The sequence below is a fragment of the Halichoerus grypus genome, chromosome 2 (genome assembly GCF_964656455.1).
Source record: "Halichoerus grypus chromosome 2, mHalGry1.hap1.1, whole genome shotgun sequence".
Classification (NCBI taxonomy): domain Eukaryota; kingdom Metazoa; phylum Chordata; class Mammalia; order Carnivora; family Phocidae; genus Halichoerus; species Halichoerus grypus.
Window position 1 is genome coordinate 187,020,960 of NC_135713.1, and position 27,564 is coordinate 187,048,523.

The 27,564-nt window shown below is 53.0% G+C and overlaps 1 protein-coding gene and 1 long non-coding RNA gene across 5 annotated transcripts in view; one reads left to right on the top strand and one right to left on the bottom strand.

The window, feature by feature from the left end:
- Positions 1–5,227: 5,227 nt before the first annotated feature.
- The window catches only part of PLXDC1 (plexin domain containing 1), a 55,173-nt gene continuing 32,836 nt past the window's right edge, over positions 5,228–27,564 (bottom strand). Inside the window, exons 8-14 of one of the 2 annotated variants that reach the window (XM_036111988.2) lie at positions 22,925–23,020; positions 17,877–17,958; positions 14,486–14,546; positions 13,147–13,282; positions 10,329–10,364; positions 7,834–7,994; positions 5,228–6,564 (exon numbers count right to left, since the gene is read on the bottom strand). In XM_036111988.2, the coding sequence (XP_035967881.1) occupies positions 6,445–6,564; positions 7,834–7,994; positions 10,329–10,364; positions 13,147–13,282; positions 14,486–14,546; positions 17,877–17,958; positions 22,925–23,020 (692 nt within the window). In that variant the 3' untranslated portion in view covers positions 5,228–6,444. The remainder of the gene's footprint in view (positions 6,565–7,833; positions 7,995–10,328; positions 10,365–13,146; positions 13,283–14,485; positions 14,547–17,876; positions 17,959–22,924; positions 23,021–27,564) is intronic. The other variant, XM_036111989.2, reaches the window with a different exon arrangement.
- On the top strand, positions 15,279–22,606 carry LOC118548195 (uncharacterized). 3 transcript variants are annotated; one of them, XR_013445068.1, is made up of 6 exons: positions 15,279–15,416; positions 20,084–20,241; positions 20,432–20,505; positions 20,743–20,841; positions 21,451–21,632; positions 22,076–22,606. It is a non-coding gene; the product is annotated as an uncharacterized LOC118548195 (long non-coding RNA). The 3 variants fall into 3 exon arrangements; XR_004923513.2 differs by having other exon boundaries at positions 20,084–20,505; XR_004923511.2 differs by lacking the exon at positions 15,279–15,416 and adding an exon at positions 18,569–19,115 and having other exon boundaries at positions 20,084–20,505.

Here is a 27,564-nt window from a genome sequence, read left to right on the forward strand (position 1 = left end):
ATGGGCAGCTCTAGAGAGGGGACAGGGTGGGCTCTAGGGCAGGCTGCCCTTTAGGCCTTGAGGAGAGGCTCTTGAAATGACTTACTGTTCCTTGGGAGAGGGGAGTCCAGGCAAAGAGCTCCCCATTAGGCGCTTGATGGACCACATCTGAGTTTGTGGAGAGCTGCCTATCTGTGAATTCAAAATGGGATCTAAACCGAGGGGACTGTGGGTGGGTCAGTGGAAAAGAGAGGGGACTTGTTACTTCAGAAGGATTTTCAGCCTTTCCTCAGCTGGACACGGGGAGCCTTATACTATACCTTTTGGACCCTGGATCCGATCCCATGGTGGTGAGCCAATTTCTGAATAAAAAACTTTGAAGAGGACAGACCGAAGCTGGAAGGGAAGGTTGGATTGTATGACTGGGAGTGTATGCTGAAATATTATTGGCCTGCCTTCAGATATTTCCTTCTCGGTGCTTTTAACTTTGTGGAGAACTGTGGGCACGATTTGGCTATCTCCAGGGACCAAATGTAAAAATGTCTTGTGAACATCAGAAACCTCGCCCCCAAAGACTTTCTCTTTGGTTTCAGCAGTTCAAGTGAGGATTCCCCCTTCCCACTTCCTTTCTCTCCAGCCCCATCGTGGAAAATGAAGTCATCAGTTGTCCTCCATTCAAGAAGAAAACCAGCACAGAGGCATGGCCTTGGGGTTCTATAAAGCCTTGTGGAGAGCGCTCCCAAATCTTCGTGTGAGGGGGTCTCCAAGTGGGGGAGCGGGGAGCCGGATGAGGGGAGGCAGGAACAACGAGGACATTTTCAAGCTCTTGGGATTGTGGAAATAAATACCTGATACGCTCACAGTTTTGGGATCCAAGAACGAGGATCTGAAGTCATCGTTATGCCTGTTTTTGAGGCTCTCTCCAGGCCTGGGGGGACTCTGTATACTCCACAGCCAGCTTCCATACTTAACCATAGCCGTGAGGTTCTGGTGCTGCCCGGTGGTTCCCAGGGAACAACCTCAGCTGGGAATCCAGAGCCCTAGTTTTGGGGATTGTCTCGGTGACTTACTAGCCATGCGACCTTGGGCAAGTCACTTAACAGTGCCTGGCACGTGGTAGGTGCTGCATTGAGTATGGATCAAATTAACAAATAAACAAGTAAACCACCTGTTTGAACCTCAGTTTCCTTATCTGGGAAATGGGGGAATAATGCCTCCCCAATAGGCTGCAATCATGTAGGTAAAATTGCTTCCTAGAAGTGCTTCCCAAACTTTCTTGGGCTTCACATGAGTCACCTGGGGAGCTACTCAAGCGCAGATGCTGATTCAGCGGGTCTGGGTTGTGTGGGCCTGACTTCTGCATTTCCAGCTAATCCTTCGGGGATGCCTATCCAGACCACACTTTGAGTAGCTAGGTCCAAGACCCTAAAGTCCTTGAAATTATTAACCTTATCTTTTCAGCCCATGGAGTCTGGACAGTTGATCTAACTAACCAGTTGATCCAAGGTGCTCATCCTGGAGGGGTTTCCTGGGACATATGACTCTCAGTGTTGGAACCAAGAAAGTTCCAGGCAGACTAGAACAAGTTGGTAACCCTAATGGAAAGGAAAGGTTGCTTAGGTCTGAGCTGCTGTGTGAGCTAGGGCAAGAAAAAAATGCAGGTGAGGCTGTTTGCTAAGGAGAGGAGCATCTTCCTACCCAGAGAAGTTGGGTGACTTGGTCCACATCACACAGCTTCTCAGGAACAAGGCTAGGGCTACAGCTCCCACCTTCTGACCAGCTATGTAGCTCGGCACTTTCTCCACCAATCCTTGCTGCCTTCTCCAACACATTCCTCCTTATTCGGTGAACACGGCATGTTTATTTATAAATCAGCTTGTTTGGAGCCTGAAATTTGGCACAGCTGATTTTGGCTGTGAAGAGTTCAAATGTTTCCTCTTTGTTTTGGTTTACTTCACCATGTTTTGTGAACGAAACACTCAAAGTAATAAAAGCACAATAAGGCCGCTAAAGTGGTTTGACTGGGAATCCTCCAGAAATGTGGCAGACTCATCATATGCAGATGGATTTTGTGTCTCTAGAAGGTCGATTGGAAACCCACGAGGTTTACTTCCAGGGATTTACAAACCCCAAATAAATAAAGAGCTGGGATCTCTTTCCAGGCTCTTTCTCCTGGAGGTAGGATGGAAGGTTGGGGGAAGCAGCCCTGCTGGGCAGGTTGCTGGAGGCTTCTGCTAGGCTCCTTAGTCCAGGTCCTTAGAGGAGATGCTAGTCATTGGGCCAAGGTAGGAGCTGCAATTTGCAGAATGCACTCAAAATTCTTGGCACTTTATTCTGCACACTGCAGAAGTCCTAGAAGAAGGTTGCTTTTTATTATTAACACCAAGTGTAAGTTCAGGTTTTTTGGGGAGGTGGAGTGGGGGAAAAAGGGGGTGGAGACAGAGAGAGAGAGAGAGAGGTTGGCTTCATTTTCTCTGTGACTACCTGGTGTGGTTCCCAAGGCCAGGAAGTCTGCGGGCAGCCCCTGATCAGTGCTCTGTCCAAATCTGTTATCATTTCCAGGACTGGGAGAAGAGAGTCTTAGCCTTGCCCACAACCAGATGAGTGATCAGCTCAAGTGCTGAACACTCTGCTTTTCAAACAATGAGGATGGCAGCTTTTAAAACAGCTTTTGCCACTGTCTTAAGCCTGAACATAGCAACAACTTCATCCGATGTTTTTAGCAATAAAATGCACATGTGTGTGCACATACTTGTATGCACACCTACATATATATACACACACACAGGGATACTGTGCACAGGAGAGCCCTGATAAAACACACAAATTGGGGCGCCTGGGTGGCTCAGTTGGTTAAGCGACTGCCTTCGGCTCAGGTCATGATCCTGGAGTCCTGGGATCGAGTCCCACATCGGGCTCCCTGCTCAGCAGGGGGTCTGCTTCTCCCTCTGCCCTCTTCCCTCTCGTGCTCTCTGTCTCTCATTCTCTCTCTCAAATAAATAAATAAAATCTTTAAAAAATAAATAAATAAATAAATAAACAAAGCTTTTAAAAAAAAAAAAAAAAAACACACACACACAAATTGACAAATTTGCTTCCAGGGGCGCCTGAGTGGCTCAGTCGTTAAGCGTCTGCCTTCGGCTCAGGTCATGATCCCAGGGTCCTGGGATCGAGCCCCACATTAGGCTCCTTGCTCAGCAGGAAGCCTGCTTCTCCCTCTCCCACTCCCCCTGCTTGTGTTCCTGCTCTCGCTATCTTGTCTCTGTCAAATAAATAAATAAAATCTTTAAAAAAAAAAGAAAAGAAAAACTTGCTTCCCGGGGTCCGTAGAGAAACTTGAATAGTGACCAAAGGACATTTTCAACCTCAGGCTCCAGGCTGAGACCTGAAGAAGTGGCCTCCAGCATCACAGGCCTGCTGGGGGTGAGTGGGTGATACCTGATTCTGGCGGGAGGGAGATGGCCAATCATTTGAGCTCGGAAACCCAGTCTACACTCCTGGTGCTGGGGTTGATGGGTGGGCTCATATGCACTCACGTTCTAGGATCAGAAACCCCAGCACCTCACAGGACATGTCCACGCATCTGGGGGCAGCAGATTAAAGGAGTACAAGGGGTGCTCTCAGCCTGACCCCGGGCACTCCTCATACCCGACCTCTGCATTCCTCTTCTTTCCCTCACACTTGCTCTCTTAAGAGTTCTGGTATAAAACAGAGCTTCCCTGAGAACTTCTCATTTCTGGGTACAACACAGCTCTGCAGAGCCCTATTTCATAGGGTTGAAGTTTCCTGTCGCAGTGATGAACTTCCATGAATCCTACCCTCCCACCCGGCAGTGAGATCACAGTGAGGACACGCAAAGGCACCATGTGGGAAAGATACTGCCAACCACCTGCTTTCCCTGGAGACTGGATATTCTGGTGGGGTGGAAGGTCCTGGAAGTCTGCAAGCATATGTGGGGTGTTACTTGGCCTTGCTGGACTGTAGGCAAATGTGGAAAGTTAACCATAAGACCCCTGGGTCTCCTCCTGGTCACTCATTCTCCAAGTGAGCCTTTCTCTCTCGCTACCCAGCTAACCGGCTCTAAACGTTGGAGTAAACGCTTACCTTGTCACCGATCCTAAGGGTAGCTGGGAACCAGCGTTAACTCCGTGAGATGCCTGGCTCTGTATCTTGGGAGCCCTGGGCTATGTGTTTTGGCTCGAGAAGTCCAAAGACTCTTAATATCCAGTGACACATCTTTAGCTCTTTTTGCTGTGAATTAACCAGGCCACCTGATGGCCTTACCACTGTCCTCCCTGGGGTCAGCCAGGCTCGCTGTGACCTGGCAGAGGCATCTCGAGCTTTCTCTGCCTACAGAGGTTATGCATAGGCCTCACCGAATCCTCACACCTTTCTTTCTTTTTAAGATTTTATTTATTTATTTATTTAGGAGGGGCAGAGGGAGAGGGAGAAGCAGGCTCCCCGCTGAGCAGGGAGCCCGATGCGGGGCTCGATCCCGGGACTCTGAGATCATGACCTGAGCTGAAGGCAGACACTTAACTCAGCTGAGCCACCCAGGTGCCTCCCCCTCTCCCCCCACACACGTACTCACACACCTTTCTTCACTCTCAGTGTTCTTTCCCTTCAGGAATCACGAACAGTGAGCAGAGCTCCCACTGGGAAGAAGCTTGCTGGAGTTTGGGAGTGGGGCAAATGGTGCTGCGCCCTGCATTTGGCCACAGTAGGAACTGCCCCACTGGCCACTTTAGACACATAAAGGTCATAGATGCTTTGCTAGTCAGGCAAGGGCAGAAATCACCCCCCTGCCGGCCAGGAGTGCTGGGAGCCCAGATCATTTTAGCGCCTGGCTGCTCTTCTCTCATTAAGACAGCTCAGTTACAGACCTTTCTGTCCTTCAGAAGCTTGGAAAGAACCCTATACTCTCGGCTGCCCTGTCTTTTTTCTTTCTCATATTCTGACCCTCCCCATAGCTCTTCCTTGTCTGGTTTATGAAAAAAAAAAAAAACAAAAAAAAAACCACACACACACACACACACACATACACACACATAGCTGAAGTCCAGCATGTTTCCCACTTGGATTGTCAATGATGGCCTCACCGAGGATAAACCACGAAGCATCTGGAAAACCATGGGTCAAGTGTTTGGATATGTCTGGTTATTTGTGGACTCCCTACCTGCCACCTCAGGAGGTCTTGTACTTTTGCAGTGTTCCCAGCGACGTGCATAAAAGGACGTGACTCAGTGGAGACTGATTTAACATTTATTTGCTGCTGATATTCTTTACTTTGAATGAGGTTGAGCTATAGATTTTAATTTTAAAATTCTCTTCAGAAGCAGCCCCAACTCATCCCTGGGACAGAATTCCCTTAAAGCCAGGTGAAGTTTGAGAGCCTAAACACTTTGTTCCAAAAGCTTCCAGCAGAGCTGGGGATGTGGGAGCGACTCTCCAGGTCAAGGTTTTCCACAGAAAGTCCCTCCTTCCCACGCCAGCTTCCTCTGTCCCATCCGTTCCAGCAGCTTTGCTTCACAACAGAATCCAGCAGAAGTTCCCTGCTGAGTACGTCTCCAGAAGCCCTCCTACCACCCTGTGTCTTCTCTTTAATGGCTATAAAAATCCAGCTCAGAGGAGGAAAGGTACTAGTCTGGCAGGCCCTGCCTTTGAAGGTACTTCCTGGCGCTGACAGAAGGACAGGCCAGTGAGTACTGTGGACACCACACGTGCCATCGGAATCTGGAGCCCCACACCGCCCGGCTCCGCTCGCCAGGCCAAGGCTGGGCCGCAGTTGGGGTAAAGCCCACGAGGCGGGCTGCACACACGTTCCATGTAGGACTGGTTCTCAGCAGAAAGGGTAACTCTAGGGAGTAAAGCCTAAAAATGCAACTTTCCCCCCCGCAAGTTCTTTCCTCTCCGCGCGTTTGGCTTTCCTCTGGTGACAACATGCCAGACAGAGTCGTACCTGTGTTTAGCAGATGGTTAGAACGTCTTCAGACTTCCAGAGCCGCCAAGGCTGGGGGGAAATACACTGAATCCATAGCCATGAGGACCAGCTCTGGAGTCTATGGACCCTGGAATGCGGCGGCCCCAGTCTTGCGTCTTGTTCTCTGTGTCCTGTGGAGGGGCGTTAGGTGACTCGGGTGGGAGGGGCCTCTGGGGCAGGACCACGGGAGGAGACCACTGAGAGACCCAGAAGGGGAGACCCCTCACATCAAAACAGGATGAAATTAGGTTGTTGTCCCTTAAGAACCTCATGTGGTTGCTTTTCTGCCCCCTTGCTTCAGTGTGTGGTATGCGATGGCCAAACTGTGGCTCTGGCACCATTAGCCACGGTCTCATCTCCATCTTCCCAGCCAGGGCAAGTTCAGAGGAAGCCAAGAAAAGTCACTTCTCCGCTTTGCTTTGACTGGTCTTCTTTGGGGTCCCGGGGTCTTCTTTCCTATCCTTCCACGGGGAGACCTGGTGCTCTCAGCACTGCTCAGCCTCCACGAAGCCCTCCTTCTCGTGGCCCGAGGGCTCAACCTCCGTGTAGGTGGAGTGGTTGGGGTGGTTGCGGAATCTCACTGCTGGCCAGTGGTGAGGTCTCCGCTGTGGGCGGGGGGCGGGGGTGGCACAGAGTCAGCGGGTGTGGCCTCACCCACCTGGGACCCCACCCCCACCCCCTCCCTGACCAGGGACAGTGCTGAGCACGAAGACTCTCTTCACTAGGGCGCTGGGGCCTACTCTGAGCCAGGTGGAGTTCAACCCCCTCCCCGGAAGCTCCCACCATGGTGATCCCTCCACTGCTGGGAGCATTGCTGGGAGCCCTAGGAGTCTGGGAGGAGGTCATTTTACCCCTCACGGCATGGACTGCAGGACACAGGTGAGAGCCTTTAGCAATGTACCGAGTGGAGCCCTGAGACGGTGAAAGGTGAGGCAGTGGGTGAGAGAGGGAATGATCTGGGAGGCTCTGGAAATGCCAAGATAACCCTCCAGACAGTATAGACCCTGCGGCAGAGACAGCTGGGGAGCTTATGAACATGCACCTTCCTGGGCCAGTTTCAGACCTGCCCCATCAGCGTGTCTATGGCTGGGGATCTGCAGTCCCCCGGGGTGATACCCAGGGAGGCTAAAACTTAAGGCTGACTGGTTAGGGCTTACAAGAAACAGGGGCTTCTAAGCAAAGAGGAGGAGACCCCCTGCGCCTCTGGGTAACCCCTGTGTGGGAGACCGTGGTCAAAGAGGCAGCCCCACTGGACCACACACAGAGCTGGTGAGGAGCTGAGAGCGGAGGACAGGGCCAGGAGCTGCCGAACCCTGTGGCCCAGAGAGAAGGGGGCTGGCCTTTACTTCCCAAGCTGCACTTCAAGCTGGTTCTTCCGAATTCTGAGACATTCCAAACCATAGCATCCTCCATGAAAGCTCCCAGAGAGAGCAACTCTTATGATTACTGTGTCTTGTCAATTCTAACCTAAGCACCCATACAACAGGCAAAAAGGCAAAGGTCTGTTCCACTATGGCTTTGAATAAGCAGCCGGCCTGGAATTTGGGGGTGAGAGACCACAAAGCATTAAAGATTGGCTGCACAGTCTCTTTCTTTCCTCTGGGGACGCTTCTAATTTCACCAACGGGGGAGCGAAAGGCAGACAGGCTGTTCAACAGGACAGGAGGGGTGCAGCACTCCTGGGGGAGACTCGGGGAGGGGGGTTAGGGACTCAAAGGTGCGCCAGGATGGAGTCAAGGATGGTTCCTCAGGAAGGAACAGGAGCCAGGCACGCGGGCAGGGAGGGATGAGGTGGGGAGAGGCAGGTACTCCGTGGCTGGGGAAATGCTGATGCGGAGGCAGACAGTGGAGCTGGGGCCAAATTCTACACTGACCTCGATGAAGAAGAGCGCAGCGTTGGAGGTGGGGTGGCCGTTGATGTAAATCCCAGCCAGGATGATGGCTGCCACCAGGAGGACTGCCAGCACGATGCCCACGATGGTACCCAGGTGCACGGGGGGGCCCTTGGTCTTGGGGGACAGGTTGTTCTGAAGGCCTGTGGAGAGACCGATAGGGTAGGGGGTGGCTACTGGGGAGCAGGGAAGGTGGGGCCATGAAGTCCCAGGTTCTGGCAAAATCTCAGAGATGAAAACTGGCAGAAACTTTGGGCCTGCTTATGAAATAGGTAAAAAGATGGGGCAGGAGTGGGTAGAATCATGAGTATGGATGGCATTCACGTTGCACTGGGCAACATTCAGGTGGTTTTCCAAAATCACTTAAAAGTTGCCCAAATGTCTAATAAGGATCATAAGAGAAGTTCTCTCCAACACACGTGCCACTTAAATGCTTTTAGGGAGTTCTCATAGGTTAAGTGATGGTGAGGCATTTTGGATCTGGAATATGGCTCCCTGGTTCAAATCCAGGCTCTGCTGCTTACTAGCTGTGTGACCTTGGGCAAATTACAGAACCTCTCTGTGCCTCACTTATCACTTCTATAGAACAAGGATCATAATGATTACCTAATAGGGTTAGTGTTAAAGCCCTAAGGGTTAAAACTGGATCATTCACATCAACTGCTGAAGACCAGGGCTGGATCTCAGATGACCTCAGTAAGTATTAGCTATTTTGATAACAAAATGACCATATTTTCATCTGTCACTGTCTACTACCAGACCGTGGCCTCCTGGAGGGCAAGCATGGTGTTTTATTCATCTCTGTGTCCTTAGCTCTTAGAAAAGATGGCAGGCCCCATGGTAGGAGCTCAATAAAAGAGTGAACCAGGTCCTCTGAGGGCTAATAAACCAGCAGGCAATCTCTGAGAACATCCTGAGCATTTGAAATACATCCCACGGAGGAGGCTGAGTATTGCCATAGACTATCAAGCTGGAAGGTCATCTAGTCCAACCCTTTTCTTGTATGACTGGAAATACAGAGAGGTAAAGTGATTTGCTCAAGGACAGAGTCAGCCGGCCACTAAGAAGCCTATATTCCCATATTTCCTGGGGTGGCTACTTGCTGCTTCTCCCTACCCTACAGGGATGTGGAGATAATGAAGTAGAAAAGACTGATGAGCACATAAGCAAAAGAAATATCAAATCTTCTCTTACATGGGTCGTGGGTGAAATGGGAATCAACAGGAGGTGGGGACTTTTAATAGGATGTCGCACGCATCCCAGTCATTGTCCTCCCCAACCCCTCTTCTCTGCAAGCAGAAGAAAAACCCAAGAGAGAAACTGTCTCCGGGGCACTCCAGCGCATGGTCAGTGCTGCTATCTGCCAACAGGTGAGGTGACACGCCCCACGCTAGTCTCCCCTGACCTGGCAGTCAGCCCGCAGCCCGCTGAGACCCTGGCGATCAGATGGTCAGGGTTTGCGTGGTGCAGAGCGAGGGGAACGTGGCCCAGCCCCCACTCCTCACTCCCAGCCTAGGCACACAATGTACACTCACTCACGAGCAGTCATGCCTTCATCTCCGGGGGGAGGCTGGATCACACCCCGCTGCATCAACTGCCTCTCCTCCCCTGCGGGTGGGGATAGCAATGTCCTGGTCCCTAGAGTCTGGAAGGCATGTCCATCTCCCCCATGCAGTGGTTGCAGTAAGGGCTCCAGCTGGCTCTGGGCCAAGGGCAGGGAGGTGGGCCATGTCATGTCACCAGAGAGCAGATTATCCTCCCAGTTAATCTCGGGAGCAAAAGACCCCAACTTCTGGTGCCCTGTAAAAAGTGGGGTAGGGGCGCCTGGGTGGCTCAGTCGTTAAGCATCTGCCTTTGGCTCAGGTCATGATCTCAGGGTCCTGGGATTGAGCCCCGCATCGGGCTCCCTGCTCGGCGGGAAACCTGCTTCTCCTTCTCCCACTCCCCCTGCTTGTGTTCCCTCTCTCGCTGTGTCTCTCTCTGTCAAATAAATAAATAAAATCTTTAAAAAAAAAGAAAAAAGTAGCGTAGACAACTTCTGTGTACTCTCTGCCAAGCCGGGCAGGGAATCCAAGGAAACTTGACATGGGAGAAGCGGCTCTGCACCCCTCATTGACGGTGAGGCCCCTGGGGACAAGAGGTGAGGCCACTGGTGACAGGCCACACACTGCCATGTCTGCTCTAGCCCCGCTCTTTCTTCCTCCTCTCACTCCTTTCAGGGCAGTGAGTAATCAAGACAGATCTCCAGGAGGTTCCTGGCTGATGAGAAATGTCTAGATGTAGACATATTCCTTCAATCTAGTGGGCCCGTGCCCAGGAGCCCAGCAGGAGGTCTGGGCCGCTGAGGCCGCTGTCACTCCCCTCCTCCCCGCCTCGGAACCAAAGCAGAGAGGCCAGGTGCCTGCTGCACACTCTTGGGGGGCGGGTTCCAAGAGGCAGTGGGTCTGATGAAGAGTGGCAGGCAGCTCTGGACTCACCGTCTCCTCCTGCATAGGGATTCAACTTGGTGTCATCTTCAAAGAGAAGAAGAGAAGGCATAAAGTTAGTGGAATCATTATGGCCTTGGTCACTTTAGGTCCAGATGGGATTTTAGGGAGGTTTAGTCCAACCCTGCATTTTACATGTTTTTTTTTTTTTTTTTGTAAAGATTTTATTTTAAAGTAATCTCTACACCCAACGTGGGGCTCAAACCCACAACCCTGATATCAAGAGTCTCACGCTCTACCAACTGAGCCAGCCAGGTGCCCCTAATCCTTCATTTTAGAGGCAAAGAAGCTGAAGCACAGAGAAGGGAGGTGACTTGCTTAAAGTCACACAGCAGTGTAATGGTGGAAGTCCACCAACAAGCCAACTTTTCCTAGTCTCGTGTTCATTCATTCAAGCAATATTTATTGGATGTTTACTACGGGAGTTGAGCCCTGGGAGTAGGCACTGGGGTTTGACATGGTCTCTGCCCTCAGGGAGTTAACAAGTAGGGGAGATGGAGTGACAATTAAAACCCAGCATACTGAAGCTCTGATTGGGGGCCTCACCCAGACAAAGGGTGTCGAGACGGAGGGGCGAGACGTGGGGCCGGGGAAAGGGTCCAGACAGAGGAAGAAGCATGAGCAAAGGCCCAGAGTCAGCAAGGATTTGGCCAGGTGGGGATAAAAAGCAGTGCCGAGTAGCTGGAGGGTGGAGAGGGTGTGAGTGGGGTGTGGTGAGAGATGAGGCTGGGGGTGGGGTGGGGGTCCACGAGACCAAGGTGAGGACCTGGCACGTTCTCCTACGGGGCGCCAGGAGGCTGAGGAAGGCCTGAAGAGGCTCAAAAGCAGCGATCTTGTGTCACAGATGCAGTTCTGCTTGAAGACCTCCCCTGGCACACAACTGGAGGAAAGATTTCCACACCGCAAGGTGTGTGTCCTGTGGCTTCCTAAATAAGTTCCAATGGTTGACCCTCCCTGTGGCTCTTCCCCACCCGGATGGAGATCATGACCTGAGCCGAAGGCAGACACTTAACTGACTGAGCCACCCAGGCGCGCCAAATAAAATCTTAAAAAAAAGTGGGGGGGGCGCCTGGGTGGCTCAGTCGTTAAGCGTCTGCCTTCGGCTCAGATCATGATCCTGGGGTCCTGGGATCGAGGCCCGCATCGGGCTCCCTGCTCAGTGGGAGGCCTGCTTCTCCCTCTCCCACTCCCCCTGCTTGTGTTCCCTCTCTCGCCCTGTCTCTCTCTGTCAAATAAATTAAAAAAAAAAAAAAGGTTTTTTTTCAGCACCAAGAAAAGCAGTCGAGGGGCAAGATCGCTGCTTCTGAGCCGAATGAGACCTGACTCCTCCTCTTCTGGCTATGTGACCCTGGGCAAGTCACTGACCTCCCTGCACCTCAGTGTGTCCTCTGTGAAATGGGGATACAACAGCATCAACATGCAGGATTGTTAGGAGGACCAAGTGAGTGTTGATGTCTGCACAATGTGCACAATTAGCATATGGTCAGGACCCTCAGTAGCTCGTGGGGCGCCTGGGTGGCTCGGTTGTTAAGCGACTGCCTTCAGCTCAGGTCATGATTCTGGAGTCCCAGGATCGAGCCCTGCACTGGGCTCCCTGCTCAGTGGGAAGTCTGTTCTCCCTCTGCCCCTCACCCTGCTCGTGTTGTTCTTTCTCTCTCTCAAATAAATAAATAAAATCTTTAAAAAAAAAAAAAGTTAGCTCGCCTATCATGTGCTCCCTCATCTAGGACTTCCTTCTGTCCAGACCCATGGGTCCATTCTCCAGTTCTTTAGGCTGCAGTGAGAAAGGCAGGGGGCACCGTGGAAAGAACATTCCACAACTTACTTTTCAGGTAACCCCAAGTAACCAACTTTGCCCCTACGAGCCTGTTTCCATAGCTGCCAAATGGGATGGTGGCTGAATAATGTTTTAAAACATTTGCCTTTTTCTCTTCTCCTTTCCTCTGTTCCATTTGACCCTTCCAAGCAGGTACGTGGCTCCGTGGAGGTGGTACGAGCCCACGTCTTTCAGTCTGAGCCTAAGGGCAAAGGGCTAAAACCTGGCGGTAATGTATTGATAAAGGATGAGAGAGAAATTTTTCAGAGACGGCCAAAGAATCCCGGAGGGGCCTGTACCAGGCTTCCCCAGATGCCATGTGGTACCTCCCGGCAGGGAGGACAGACCCTCCCTGGGTGGACAGACCTCCCGGCAGCTTCAAGACCCCCAGGCCTTGGGATGGCAGAAGCCCCTGGGGGTGGGGGGGGGCAGCCAGAGCCTGGAGAGGTGGGGACGGAGCAGCGGCAACCCTCTTGGACACAGCTGCCCCACTCTGACCCTCTGTCCACACCAGGTCCCAGGAGCAGGAAGCCAAGCGGAGGTGCACCCCTCCAGCTGCGTGAGCATCGAGAGCCAGAAGCACAGTTGTAGAAAAATCAGGCAGCCTTTCGCTCACAACTGAGTGTGTGGACTGAGTTCATACCTGCCACAGGGCTGCTAAGACCTCCCGGATTCTGTGGGGACGGCTACTAAGATGACCTGGGGTGGACCATATCAAATACCGGGCCCTGGGCTGGGACGTTCATGTTCCTCCCCTCGTCACGGTGAATCCGTCCCACCGTCCCGACGTGGGCCAGCACCTGGCTCTGCCTCTCCCCAGCAAGCTGGGGACTCCAGCTCTCTGAGCCTCGGGGCCCTCCTCTGCGAAAGTCGGGGCCACTCGTCTTCCCTGAGATCCCCCGTCAGGGATGGTTATGATGCGCGGGGGCCCGAGCCCGTCCCTTCCCCGTGGCTTCTTGCCCCAGCTGCTCCCCTCCCGGGCTCACAACTTACCTTCCGTGGTGAGGCTGTCGATGAAGAGGGAGGAGGAGGTGGTGGTGAGGTCTCCGTCAAAGGGACTGAAGGAGCTGTTGGGGGAGGCCGAGGAGGGGCCTTCGTCCCGGAAGTCCTCACACGTCCAGCGCTCTGCCTGCAGGAGAGACCCGGCACCGCTGGGCACAGACACCGCACAGAGAAGAGCCCTCCCCCGGGGGGACGGAGGGGGCCCCTTCATCCCCCAGCGGCCAGAAACCTTCAGATGCCGGCGCATGGTTCAAGTGTGGTGAACTCACCAGAGCTGGGCCCTGAGTGCATTTACGCCTCCCACTTTATCCTGAAAGTGCCTTATCTACCTTACAAGGCAATTTAGCTGTCCGCTGCTTCGAATCCTTCCTCCAGGAAGGAGCTGAGATGCCAATCTTAAACAAATAAAGCAAATCCGTACATTCACCACAGCCAGCGTCAGAAGTGGGCTGCTAGACAAGATTTTTTTTCAGGACACAGAAGGCTCATCCGGCCTTACTAATAACAGAGGAGGTGGTGAGCGCAGAGAATGGGGTCTGGGGGGGAGGGTTATGTTTAAATGTGGGGCCTTGGCACTTCCATATCCCACCAGTTGTGAGAGGCAGCTCAAGTCATTAAATCTCTCTGTGCCTCAGTTTCCCCGCTCTGAGCAGGGGGGCGGGGCACCGGCCCCCAGCTCCTGGGGCTGTTCAGATTAAAGCAGAGCAAGTGTGGGGCAGCATGCAGTGGGGTGCTGGGCTCACGCACTGGGCACACACTGCAAGAAGGGCTGGAGAAGACAAGGGAGAGGAAAAGGGCGCACGGATGAATGGATCTGTCTGGGTCGGTATAAGGTGTAACAATAGGACATCCCCACCCAGAATCAAAGTGTTGAGCATTCTGGAAAACTCCAGCAATGAGAAGGAACCTATATGGGATTCTAAATGGGAGGTGCCTGGAACAGTCTCCTCCCTCCCAGAAAAGCCTGGCCTCCCAGAAGAGCCTGAGGAGCCTGAGGACTGGAGCCAGGGCAAATGCCCCGAGAATGTCACCAGCCTCCCAGAGGATCCAGCTGTGGCCAGCACCATGCCCAACGTACCCTCTGCAAACACCAAAAGAGCTCCCGGAGAGCTGCCCACCCAAGGCCAAGCCACCAGAAGTGTTTTTCTCAGAGACCAGAGAACCCTCTAAAATCTCCCAAGTCTTCTAACTGGCTCAGAGCAGTCTGAGAGTCCCAGATGAAGCGGAGAATTTCGCCAAGAGCCAAAGATGCCCTGCGAAGAGCTACGGTGGGAGGGGCCTGCTGGCAGCCCTACGGTTCCCCACAACCCGGCTCGCTGAAGCTTCTCACCTCCTGGGCACAGCCGTAGGCCAGCCACTCCTGGCGGTAGCGATCAAAACCACTGGAGCATCTGCAAGGGGACCAGAAGGTAAGAGGTGTGATGGACCGACAGAGAAGCCCTCCCCTTCACTTCCCCCAGTCAGTAACAGCTCTCCGATGATGGTGAGGAGGGGGCCGACCTGCCAGGGCTGCGGTGATCAAGACCACTGGGCAGGGGCCCTCCTCAGCACCAGGCAGCTGTGGGATCAGCAGTCAGGCCCTTCTTCCCCAACTACTCCTTCCCCAAAAGGAAGGCAAGGTGTCTGTGGCATCCCTAGCCTCCTTCGGACCCAGCTCCCCAGGACCAAGGCCACATCTACCCACATGTGTGTGTATAGGGAGCCAGATGCACTGCATGACCTCAAATGAACTTTGAGATCCTCTTGGCTCTAGGTTGCTATGGAATTGCTGAGAATCCAGGGAATTCACACAAATGTCTTCTTGGGAAAGCCTCGCTTATTCACAGACAATCCGCCTCTTTCTTTGTGGAGGGGCCTAAACTTGACAAGGAGAGGTAGACATCAGCAGAGTTAGCCAATGTCTCCCGTGTGATCACTAAAGGGCAGGAATGAAGGTCTTGCCAGAGGCTAGGAGAAATTAAAAAACTGGCTGGTCAGTGTCCCAGGAAAGGACACTGTGCAGCTTAGCTGGGCTGCAAGATGCCAAGTGCCTCCCTAGGGAAGGGGTGGGGATATGAGGATGAACCAGGGAATGTTCTCCATGGCATCATGCTCAAATTTCCCTTCTTCACTCTGGTGCCAGAGGAGTCCACCAAGCCCAACTCAAGCTCTGGGACATGTGCATGGGAAGAATAATATCATGAGCCACCAGTGCTGAGAAAGGATTCATGGCTAGTTAATTTTCTTCACTAGCAACCGCCCACCCATCTGCCAGAGACCTGGTAAGGCGGAGGATTTCTGAGCACTGTCAGTGTTTCCTTCTGAAGGTGCCCCCTCGGGCTCCGAGCTGCTTCTCCTGCAGCCGGGGGAGAACTAAGCCATCCCCACTCCCCCACTCTCAGGTCCTCTGTGCCCACTACTTTGGGGCATGGAGGATTAGGGGTCTCTTGGGGGCTGGGAGCTAAAGTTTCTTTTTAAGCCAAACTAACTGATTCTTTCAAGGACTGAACCTTTGATGTAAGTCTAAGAACGTCACATTCTAAGACCTGAGCCAACCAACCCAGATGCAGAGAAGAAAGGCCTGAGATATGGCCACTAATGAGTGCCTCCTGAATGCCAAGTGCCGCCCCAGCCATATGCTGCTCCTGTCCTGTTTCATGGGACCCTCCCAGTGACACTGGAAAGCAAGGATTATGGCCCCTCATTCCCTGGGCCAAATCCTGGAGTTAAGGTCACCCCAAGACTCCAGAGTGGGCCCTTGGCGGGATGGGGGCAATGTGGGATGAAAGGAAGACAGCGGCCATGGTAAGTGAAATTGTCTAAATCCGATCCAGCCCCAGCGCAAGGAAGGGAAACTCTGGGAGGCTGCGGCAGGCAGAGTGGGTGGTGAGGAAGGGGAAGCTGAGAACCCACAGGGTGATTGCAAGCAGCTGTTGGTGGGAGAGTCCCTGATGGCCGGCCCCTCGGCACCAGCCCTGCCCTCTGGCTCTTTAGGGACCTGGGGTCAGCTCTCAGTGGATGCCAAGGCTCCAGAGGGCTGGCAAGGAGGGGCCCGTGCTGGGGTGAGCCCAGGCCCATGGGCATCGGGGGACAAGATCTCGGCCCCACATCAGCCTCACTTGCTTTGTGCTGGAGCTTCTCCGTCCCGGAGCGGACATGACCACACAGCAAAGGCAGTGTCCACATGCAAGTCCTTGCCCTCCCCCAACCTGACCAACCCTCATTAAACGGTTACGGGTCTCTGGGTTTGGGCGTATGTGTTAAATGAGGATGTGTCAATGTGAGGGTTTTGCTTTCATCTGACCCATTTTGAAGCTCTCATGGCTCAGCTCTGGTTGGATGCTGAGTCATGCGGTGGCAGCCAGCCCCAGGATTCCAGGGCTCATCTGAGCTCATCTGGACTATCTCTCCACGCTGAGACAGTGGCTCACAACTTGAGAGTGCCCGAGGTGGACCAGGCAGCAAAGCCGCACTCCAGGACGGACCAAGCTGGGGTCTACCCTAGGTATTCTCTCGAGGCTCCATGCCTTTCGTGCACAGGGCCCTGCACACTTTGCAAAAATGCTCTTTGGTAGTTGAGAAATTAAAATGATGACATGTTCTTCACCCATTTTTCCCCGGGGCCACATCACCACAGCCCATTCTATGGGGAAAATAAACTGAGGCCCCAAGAGAGTGAATAAGAGCACAGCTGGTGGGAAAAACACACAGGAACCCCTCTCTTCCCAGCCCGGGCTGTGCCCTGTGCTGGGCAGACCGCCTGTGAGGGCGGCAGCTTCTATTTCTGCACCGGGATATTTGAAAGGAGCGAAGGAAACGCTGACAGATGCCCCACAGCTGCGTGGAACGCAGACTCTGTAATTTGCAATTTTCGAGATTGCCTCGTAGGCTCTGGGAGTTCATAGGGCTTCCCACTCTCATGAGAGCCCAAGTCCCCAGAGAAATTTTTTTTTTCCCTCTCTGCTATTTATTTATTTTGGACGGAAGAACAGGGCTCAGATTCTGAGTCTAATCTGTGAGGAAATGATTTCAGAACAAGGAATGGAAGATGAGTTGTATTTAAGAACTTTATCCCTGAACCCGAATCTCATCCGGAATTTTTGCCTGTTTCCAAAACCAAGCAAACACAGCTTTGTAGCCCGCCCCAACCTTCCACAGATGCCTGCAATTTCCATAGCCCTGATTTTCAGGAAACCCCATTACAGCCTGACAAAGATCTTAAGGTGGGGTCATGGGGCTCTCATCCAACGGCAATGGGACTTTGGAGATGGCAGGTCTCACACTTGTTTGCAGATGAGGCACCATGTTGAGATGCAGGCTCCTGGGCTTCCCTCCCAGAGATCCTGATCCAGGGTAGGGCCCAGGAATCTGCATATTTGACACAAGACCTAGCTGATTCTGGGATCCTCAACAGCTGTGGACCATTCTCTGAGAAGCCCTGCCCTAGGATGAACCGACCCTTCTGGGGTGTGAAGAGGAGCTGCCGTAGATGGGATCCCTGGATGGTCTTCCAGAAACCTAGCGTCCGCACAGGGACCCTGCTACACAGTCACCTTGATCGGTCGCAGGCCTCAGGGAAAAACTCACTTCTGCGACATTCTTGTCCTAGGGGGCACAGTAGACTGGCTAGAGAGGCTCTCATGTTGGCAATGAGGCCCGAGGCGGGGAGGGGGGCCATGTCACCCTCTGCCCCTCCTCCACAGTCCGCCCGTGGGAACCAGAGGCTCAGCCGGGGCACAAACCTCTGGAGGACGTGGCACCAGCTGCAGTTGAAGGGCAGGTCCGAGGACACGCAGGTGTCACAGCTTCGATGCTGCAGGCAGGCTGCGAGAGAGAAAGTGGCAGTCCCTCAGACCCTCCGTGGACCTCCAGGGACCTCCAAAAGGCACAGCTCTCCCCAGTGCTGGGCCCTTACAGAACTACGGAGTCTGACTAGCAGGGACCCCGGAGGTCATTAATGCCACCCTCACTTGAGTCCAGCCCTAGATTCTTCCATCTCTTTCTCCCTCCCCCCACCTTCCTCCTTCCTCCTCCGTCCCCAGGGGGTCGGGCCCTGAGCTGGTGCTGGGGATTGTGCAGTAAATCCCGGTGCCTGCCTTCTTGGGCCTTACAGTCCTATGGGCAGACAGACACTAAACAGATCATCAAGCAAACATAACCACGTAATTATCGTTGTGATGAGGCTTGTGAAGGAAAATTACAGGGGCCCTGAAGCATGGACAAAGGGATCTCACCTAGCCTGGGAAGTTATACTGCTGGGCTATTGCCCACAATTACAGGCTTGAGAAGGATTCTTTGTCTTAATTGAGATATATCGGACGTATAACACTGTATATGTTTAAGGTGTATGACATTGATTTGACACCTTTATATCGCAATAGAATTGCCATTATAGGGTTAGCTACGCTACTATGTCACATGATTACTGTTTCCTCTCCTGAAAGGAACAAGAGCTAGTCTTCTAACAAGTTTAATGTTTATAATACACTTTTGTTGGCTATAATCACAGAAAAGGATGTTTAAGATGTTCTGGTTTGCCCGCCAGCCAGTGCTAGCTGGGAGCACTCATTCGGTCCCTGTGGGGGGATTGGCGCCAGGATCATCCCCTGGCCTGTCTCCGCCTCCTCACTCACCTCCCAGGGAAGCCTGAGCACTGGTCCGCGGGGGTAAACCAGGCATTCATAATCGCATCCCTTTCTTCTCCCTCTCCGCTTGGAAGTGAGCTACCCCAGGGAGTATATGGGTCTCTCTGCTCACTTGGGTTTACATCTCGCTTGGGGAGTTGCTGAACCCCGTTGTGCCTCAGTTCCTCCTTTGCAAAAGAGGGATCCTGATGCTCTCTGCTGGGCAGACGTGCAGTGAGGAGGAGATGAGGTGACACCGAGCGAGGGTCTATACGAGTGCTGGCCATGCGGCGAGCCCTGCGAATGCTGCTTGTGATTGACTGTGGTCTTACTCATTCCCCTCAATGTACCGACCAGGTATTCGTCCACTTGTTCATTCATGCTTGCATTCATTCCTCTTTGTTTTTTAAAGATTTATTTATTTGAGAGAGAGAGAGAGAGCACGCGTGAGCATGGGGAGGGGCAGAGGGAGAGGGAGAGAGAAAATCCTCAAGCAGACGTCAAGCTGAGTGCAGAGCCTGCCACGGGGCTCGACCCCAGGACCCCAAGAGCATGACCTGAGCCGAAACCAAGAGTGGGATGCTTAACCGACTGCGCCACCCAGGCGCCCCGAGGCAACCTTCCAACAACTATGTATTGAACACCTGCCACAGGCCCTGTCCCGGCTGCTAGAGATGCAGTGGTGAACAGGGAAAGACAGACAGACGCGCTGCCTGCCCGGAGCCTGCAGCCTAGAGCAGGAGACGGCCTACAGTACACAGACAACGAAGTCTGCACTAGGGCTTCTGGCAGCGGGCTGTGCAAAATAGCAGCGCACAACAGGGAGGCAGGATGGTTGGCGAGGGCCTCTGAGGAGAGGTCGTTTGGGCAGAGATTGGGAGAAGGGAGGAAGCAAGCCTGGCGGCTCTCCTGGAGGAGAAGTCCAAGCAGAAAAGCCCCTGCGCGCAGAGGCCCGGGAGGAGCCCATTTCAGCTGTGTTCCCAGCAGCAACCAGAACGCTAACGGGCTGGGCAGAGTGGACAAGCTGAGGGTGACAGGAACGAGGAGGAGCAAGAGCTGGGGTCTGGCCCGGGGCAGGGCAGGGCCCGAGAGCAGGGGAGTTGGTGGGAGCGGGCTGCTGGACGGTGCGCGGACCCCTCTGGCGCCAGCCAAGCCCAGGAGCAGAGAGGCCGGGGGGAGGGGGGTGGCGGGGCGGGGGGGAGGCAGGAGGTATGGGGGCTGGATTTTAAGCATTGTTCGCTTGCAATTGAGCGCTACTCTGAAGAGAACCAGAATGACCTCTGGGTGGCAAGCAGCTGCCACAAACCTGTGCGTTTTATCCCAAGGAGACCCAGGCCCTCACCCAGAATAACCATGTGCAGTAGAAGAGTTCCTCTGATGAGCAGCTGAATGGAACAGAACACACCGCTAACAGCAAGAAGTGACAACTGACTCAGAAAAATAACCACTCATTCAATAGCTATCACACACATTTCCTCGCTATGTGAGTCTTCCTGGGACTCTACTGCAATCCATTAATGAGGGAGCCAGTTTGCATTCCATGCACCCCCAGCAAGATGGCAGCTGGGAACCCGCCGTGGGGGAGTGGGAGCAAAGCTGTTGTGGGCACAGCGTGTCACCTTCAGTCACTGTGGGAGCGACTGGCTGTCGGTGGCACTGTATCCTTTCAATAGAATGGAGCTCTCCGGCTGTTTTGTCCCCTGCTGTAGCCAGACGTTCTAGAACAGCACCCCATCACAAGCCCGTGGTAAGCAGTTGACCAATGTTTACAGAATTGGTGCCTGGGTGGTTTTGTTATCCCCATTTTACAAGGGAGGGAACTGAGGCTTAGAGATAGTCATGGAGCTAGGAGTGGTGGTCTGGGCTTGAACTGAGGTCTGTGGGAGCCAAAAGCCTGAGCGCTTAGCCTTGAGGTCCCACGGGTGGGCTTCCCTGCTTCAGCTCCCACCCTCAGCCTGTGCCACCCTTTCATTGTGTCTTCTAGAAGAGCGACCCGGACGAACCTGCCACAGAGTATAATGGCTTGGAGATAGCCCATCCGCACCTCTGGACCAATCTTGGCTAAGTCGTCCCCCACCCAAAGGTAAGAGAGAAATCCTGCACTGGGGGATGCTGAGTTTTCTCGGGACCAAGTGAACCGGCCTCCCAGGGGCTCAGATCCTAGCCCTGGCAGCACTGCCCCCCGCCCCACCAGCCACACCCACAGGGGCCCCCACATGGGATCCCATGGCCTGCTCATTCCCAGTGCTCCGGAGGCCCCTTAGAAGGCTCCAGGCAAACCGGCCATGAGAAAAAAGCCTGGGAGCCTCCGTGGGGTATGCGTACAACCCACTGACCTTTATTTCTCATCTGCATTTCAGACGTCCTGCGAGCTATTAAATGCTCACCAAATTCACTGGAGGGGTGGGAAGTGGCTGAAATGTACAGACAGTGTCCCAGAAATGATTCCCAGGACGCTTCACTTCCGCCCAGGCAGTTACCCTGCCCTTGGATGTCCTTGCTCCCAAGTGCAGTTTATTCAAGTCCTAGGACTTGAGGTTTGTCCTCGGTAGTCCTTGAGGAACCCCTGCTTCTCAGGCCCCAGGTCTCTCCTGCCTAAGAGAGAGGGCAGCTGCAGTGGGGGTGGGGCTGTGATCTGCAAGGGGTCCTAGTCCTGCGACCCCATGATGTCTGTGTCCTTCCTCTTTCCCAGGGGAAGACACCTGCTGAGCCCTGCAGAGACAGGCCTAGTGTTCAAGAACTTTCCTCCTCCCCTTCTTCTTTCTCCACACCCCTGCTCCCAGAACCCTCAGGGAAGAGGAAGCAGGGGAAGGCAAGGCAAGAAAGGCCCCAGAAAGCAGGGAGAAGGCCATGGCTTCAGAGGGAAACCAGCAGGTACTGTGAGACAGGAGAGGAAATTAAAACTCTCTTTCAAAAATGCAAGAACAGGGGGCGCCTGGGTGGCTCAGTTGGTTAAGCGACTGCCTTCGGCTCGGGTCATGATCCCAGGGTCCTGGGATCGAGCCCTGCATCGGGCTCCCTGCTCGGCCGGAAGCCTGCTTCTCCCTCTCCCACTCCCCCTGCTTGTGTTCCCCCTCACGCTGTCTCTCTCTCTGTCAATTAAATAAATAAATAAAATCTTTAAAAAAAAAAAAAAAACGCACGAACGGGGGCGCCTGGCTGGCTCAGTCTGGAGAGCATGTGACTCTTGATCTCAGGGTCATGAGTTTGAGTCCCACGATGGGTGTAGAGATTACTTAAATAAATAAACTTTAAAAAATAAAAAGAAAGTAAAAATGCCAGAACAGGAGTCCTGTCCTCTCCCTCGCTCTCCCCAGCTGCCCTGACCATATCCTGAAGAGCATCCAACCCCGATCCAGTGGGGTCCACAGCAGTAGCTGGAGCCTTGGTCATGGACATGTGGCCTCAACTGCCGGTGAGTGGGGCACGGGGGAGGGCCGAGCCCTGGTTCTTGGAGGACTGCTGGCTAAATTCCTTTATTGCCTCCTGCCTGTGGACTCCGGCCTTACTCCTCCTCTAAGGAAAATGCAACAAGAAATGTAATGACCGAAGGGGCACCTGGGGGCTCAGTCGGTTGAGGGTCTGCCTTTGGCTCAGGTCATGATCGGGGGATTGAGCCCTGGCATCTCAGGCTCTCTGCTCAGTGGGGAGTCTGCGTCTCCCTCTCTCTCTGCCCCTCCCCCAACTTGCACACACTCTCCCTCTCTCTCTCTTGCTCACTCTCTAATAAATAAATAAAATCTTAAAAAAAAAAAAAAAAAAGGAAATGTAAGGACCGATTCATTCAGTTCCCGGATTACCTTTCCTGGGGGCTCAGTCTAAAAATTCTCAGGGGTACACCTTTCCTGGGTTTTAATTGTGTGTCAATAACCATAGCTGTCATGTATCAAGTACAAACCACGACCCAGGCCCGGGATATGCCAGTTAGTGTCAGAGCTGACATTTGTCCTCAACTCTACCTACCCTGCTTCTGACCCTTACCGTAGCTCTGGGATGGAAGTGGGGTTAGGCCCACGTGACAAATGAGAAATGGCAGCCCAGAGAAATAGGCGGCCATACCCACACAGGGGTCAGTGGTGGGCCTGGGAATGGAACCCAGATTGTTTGACTAGGAAGCTCTTTCCAGGACAGTGGAATGCCCTCCCTCGGTGGGGACCCCTACTCACTGGGCAGTGGGGTGAACTCCACGGCTGATGTGCTGGTGACCTTGCTGGGATCCAGCTCCACACGGTGGTATTCAAAGATGGTCCTTCGCCGAGATTCTGAAACAGAGGCAGAGCCCGTCATCAGGAGCATCTCATGGCCAGAGGCCTTCGAGGCTTGTACCTGGAGCCTGATAGGTGGGCAAGAGATTGCAGCAAGTGGATCGGGGAGTCAGGATGCAGCCACTGGGGGCAGGAAGAAACTCATCAACCTGGGACAATGATCTTGAAGCTACAGAGAGACGGGACAGGAGTTGACCCTGAGAGAAGAGCTTTGTATTGTCAACAGGTCAAACTACTCCACACAGAGGCCTGGCTGCCCCTGAGGTCAAGACGTAGTAGGAGCTCCCATGCTTCTGCATGGCTCTGTGTCTTCACAGCTGCTGTTCCCTTGACCCATAATGTTCTTCCACCCCTTCTCTCCTTTCTAGCTCATCCTTCCAGATCCAGCTCAGAGCTACTTCCTCCAAGCAGCCTTCCTTCGCCAGCTCCCTCCTCTTCTTTACCCAGGCCAGGCACCCTGCTCCCACTGCACTCCCCATATATGGGGTCATTAGGGTCTATTTAGGGCCAATAGACTGTGAGCATCTGGTCCTGAACCTGACCCACAGTGAGCACTCTGCAAATGTCTGCGGATGCACAGGCTGAACTTGGAGAACCTCTCCTGTCCTGGATGGAAGCCAGAGCGAGCTTCAGGGCCAGGCAGCCAGGGGTGGGGCTTATGTTCTGCCTCAGTCCCTGCAGTAAGTCCCTTGCAGTACCTCGGTGTCAAAAGACCTGAGTTCTGATTCGAGTTCTGCTCCCAGTCTTAGGGCCTCAGTTTCTTGTCTGTGATGTGGAAAGACAGAAACACCTGCTACAACACACTTGGGAGGAAGAAAGTGGAATTGTAGATGAAAAGACTTCTCCTAAAATGACAATCTGAGATGCTTTGATAACATCCCACTGCATACCCACACCCACCCAAGAACCGTGACTTGGGCGGGGGGGGGGGCGGGGGGCGGGTTCCTTAGGCTCTGAAAGGCCAGGAGCCAGCCTCTGAGCTTTGTGAATGAATTTCCTACAAGGGGAAGGAGTCATGTAGTGTTCAGCCTGCCCAGCACCCCTTCTTCCTTTTGGAAACAGCACTCCCTTTGGGGAACTACCTCGAGTCCATTCCCACGTGTGAGCTGCCCCAGAGCTACCATCTTCCTCCATGAGCCTTCCTCCCTGGCTGCACAGTGATTGGTCCAGGGCTGGGCATGTGATGCAAGCGGACCAATCAGAGACCTTCTCTGGGACTTTTCAACTATAACCCAAAGGCCCTTTGCTTTCTAGCAATGAAGCTGAGAAAATGTAACCTCCAAGTCCATGAATGGCCACAGGTCCAATCTCAAGCACAAGCCTCATGAAGCAGAACATAATAGTGGCTCTCCAGCCTCTGGTGTCCCAGGACCTGCCCTGGTTCCTGTCTCTCTGGCTCTCAGTTCTTCCTTTTTGTTCTTTGGGCTACTTCATATTCCCCCTTCCACTTAAGCTAATTTGAGCTGGGTTTTTGGTACTGGAAGCCGCAAGTAGGCAGGGATGTAAGTTACTCTCTCTGCTGAAGGTGCTTTGGAGGAATCTTCCCCAGGGTGGCAGCACAGCTCATCAGGCCCGGCTGTGAAAGGAAGGATGTCCTGTGCTGGGTGCCCCATCCCGCCCGCCCTCCTCCTGAATCTGCTTAAAAGAACATCTCATCTTCGTTTCTATCCTTGGTTTATCCCTGATCTCGGAATCGATGCCTCCTACTTAACCCAGGACTGAACCGCAGTTGGTCTGGTGCTCTCTTCCTACCAGACCACACTGCTGTGCTAGAGAGCGGTGATGCGCGCGTCAGCCCCTGAAACATGCCCAACGGCGGAATGTCCGGGAAACGTCGTCCTATGCAGTGAATGAGCCCTGACTGGTGGCATTTGCTGACTTCTGTGGTCTAAATACTCCCCATGCTGATTTCAAGCTACCAATTTGGAGTCACTGGACACACCATCGGGAAGAGACGTGGTCACTCTGCTCTCCTGACTCTACACAAGGGTCCCCGCCCCCGTAGCTCCCGGTTTCTTTACAGTCATCCTCCGCATCCGCCGCTTTGCTTTCACGGTCTGTGACCACCCCCTCCCCCCTCCCCTCCCCCCCCCCCCCCCCCCCGCCGTCAGCCACGCCACTCAACTCCCTCCATCTCCTCACAAAAGGAGGGTGAGTACAGTACAGTAAGAGAGACAGACCACATTCACTTAACGTTTATAACTTGACATTACTATCATTGCTCTGTTTTATTACTAGTTACTGTTGTTAATCTCTTACTGTGCCTAGTTTATAAATTAAACTTTATCATAGGTATGTGTTTATAGGAAGAAACATAGTATCTATAAGCTTCAGTGCTACCCCTGGTTTCAGGCATCCGCTGGGGATCATGGAACGTGTGCCCGCAGATAAGGGGGGGGGAACCACTGTATTTGCGTTTCTGAAAGGGTAGAAAGGAAACATTTACAATGTTTCAGTAAAAATAAATAATTAAGCCAACATCCCAAAGATGGAGTAATTGTGTGCTTATTGTTCTCCTAAGCAAGCCTAAGCCTAAAAGGGAAGGGGCTGAGAAGAAAGCTTCATATATCTCAGGCAGTCACTGCCCGACGTCTACAGGCTTACCAAGGTCCTAGGGAGGAGAGACTCCTCCGTCAAAAGCTGAGGGAGTGAGGTTCACAGAGCCCTGTACACACACAATTTTTTTGGTACAAGAAAGGCCCGTTGCCAAGCAGGAGTGGGGTCTGGAAAAGATTGGGGTGAGGAAGGTCAGCTTTCTGTAATTTTTCTGCTCAGTTTTTAATCTTTAATCTTTAATAAAGGTCCATATGCGCTGCAGGGCCCTCCCCGTGTGGCACCAATTGCTATGGGAAGGTGGCCTGGGATTTGAGTGAGCCTAGGGGATGTGGGACATCTAGAGAGAGGACACCCAGGCAGCCTGCCACGGCTCTGTCCCACACACCACCCCCAAGGGCCATCTCTCCTTCTGAAAAATCACCCCTTTTAGCACTAAAATGTAAAGGGAAGAAAACAAAGTGAAATTCCAGGTCTTCCAAGGGGCCTGAGACCATCGGGTCTAGAGTCTATGTAAACTTTTCTTCCTTATCTGCTTCCTCCCTCAAGACTAAACTCAAAGGACAAGCCCTCCCTGAAGGCTTCTCCACCCTCCCTGGGCACAGTTAGTGGCCCCTCCTCTGAGCTTCACAGCTTCCTGCACGATGTCCAGTGTCACCTGTTACACCACTCCATCAATATTGACTTTGCTGGCCACCTGCCCCACCAGGCTGTGAGCTCCCTCCATCCCCCAGTCCCTAGCACCAGGCCCCGCACATAACAGGGCCTCAAAAAATGACTGTGAATGAATGAGTGGATTATAGATAGTCACAAAACCCTCAGCAACTTATTATAACTTCAGTCCACAGTCTTAAGGAAGAACGCCCTTCCTCCCCAGCCCACCAGACTATGGCCTTTCTCGAAAGGGCAGCCCCCAATGGGCTGTGCAGCCAGACATGCCCCTTCCCACCTTAGAGCTCAAAGGAGAGGAGACCTGGCTTTCCAGATCTCTCCACCTGCAAGGATGTAGAGGAGAGCTTGTCCCCAGGGTGGGAAGGAAGGTGAAATGGCAGCGACAAGTGGAGTCAGTGTTGGGCATGAATGGAGACATGAACTTGTCAAGGAGGCCGATTTCAGGGATCGAGACCCACAAGCAGCAACCAGGGAAGGCAAGGCTCCCAGCAAACCTCACACCAGAATCTAGGGATGGGTCTCCCCACCACCTGGGCCGAGGAACCAAAGCTGTGGGTGTGCTTCAAGGAAGGACGCAGCCAGACAGGGTCAGATGTGCTCCAAAGACTGTCACTGATCGCCCTACCGCAGGGCAGGGGAGATGAGTACGGTAGGAAGGGAGATGAGGGTGGGTGTGCGGAAATAGACCTCTGATTAAAAATATTTGCTCACTTCAACGGCCAACTTGTACTTGTTTGAGTGTATGGCTTTGGTAATATTTTTATTTCTCTATAAACAGAACTCTTAATATCCCTGCCTGAGTTATTTGCTTTTGGATTATCTCGCCAACATCTGGGGCTCGCCCAAGGATGATGACGTCCATCTGCATGACCAACAGATCTCTCCGGAACCAAGACAGAGAGGCCACGCCAAAGCCACATTTCTGGCAGTTTGAGACGTTCTGTTTTTATCTCTGCCTCCACTCATCAAAGATTCAGAAATACTAAGATCCAGAAGTGGAAAGCACTTCTGCCTAAACAAGAGACGTTTGCAGCTCAAAAGAGAGGTTTACATGTCCCATTTTGTTTCAAAACCAGACACTGGTGGGGAAGAGTTGGATGGGTCAGAAGAAATCAGACTGACTAGTCCTGCCACAAATTGCCCTCCAAAATAGGTGGTTCCAATACAAAAAATATAAGATGGTAGTTTTGGAAAAAGTTTGTGTTTTTTCATTCATGTATTTCCTTTTTTAAAAAAGATTTTATTTATTTATTTTGACAGAGAGAGAGAGAGAGAGAGAGCACAAGCAGGGGGAGGGGCAGAGGGAGGAGCAGACT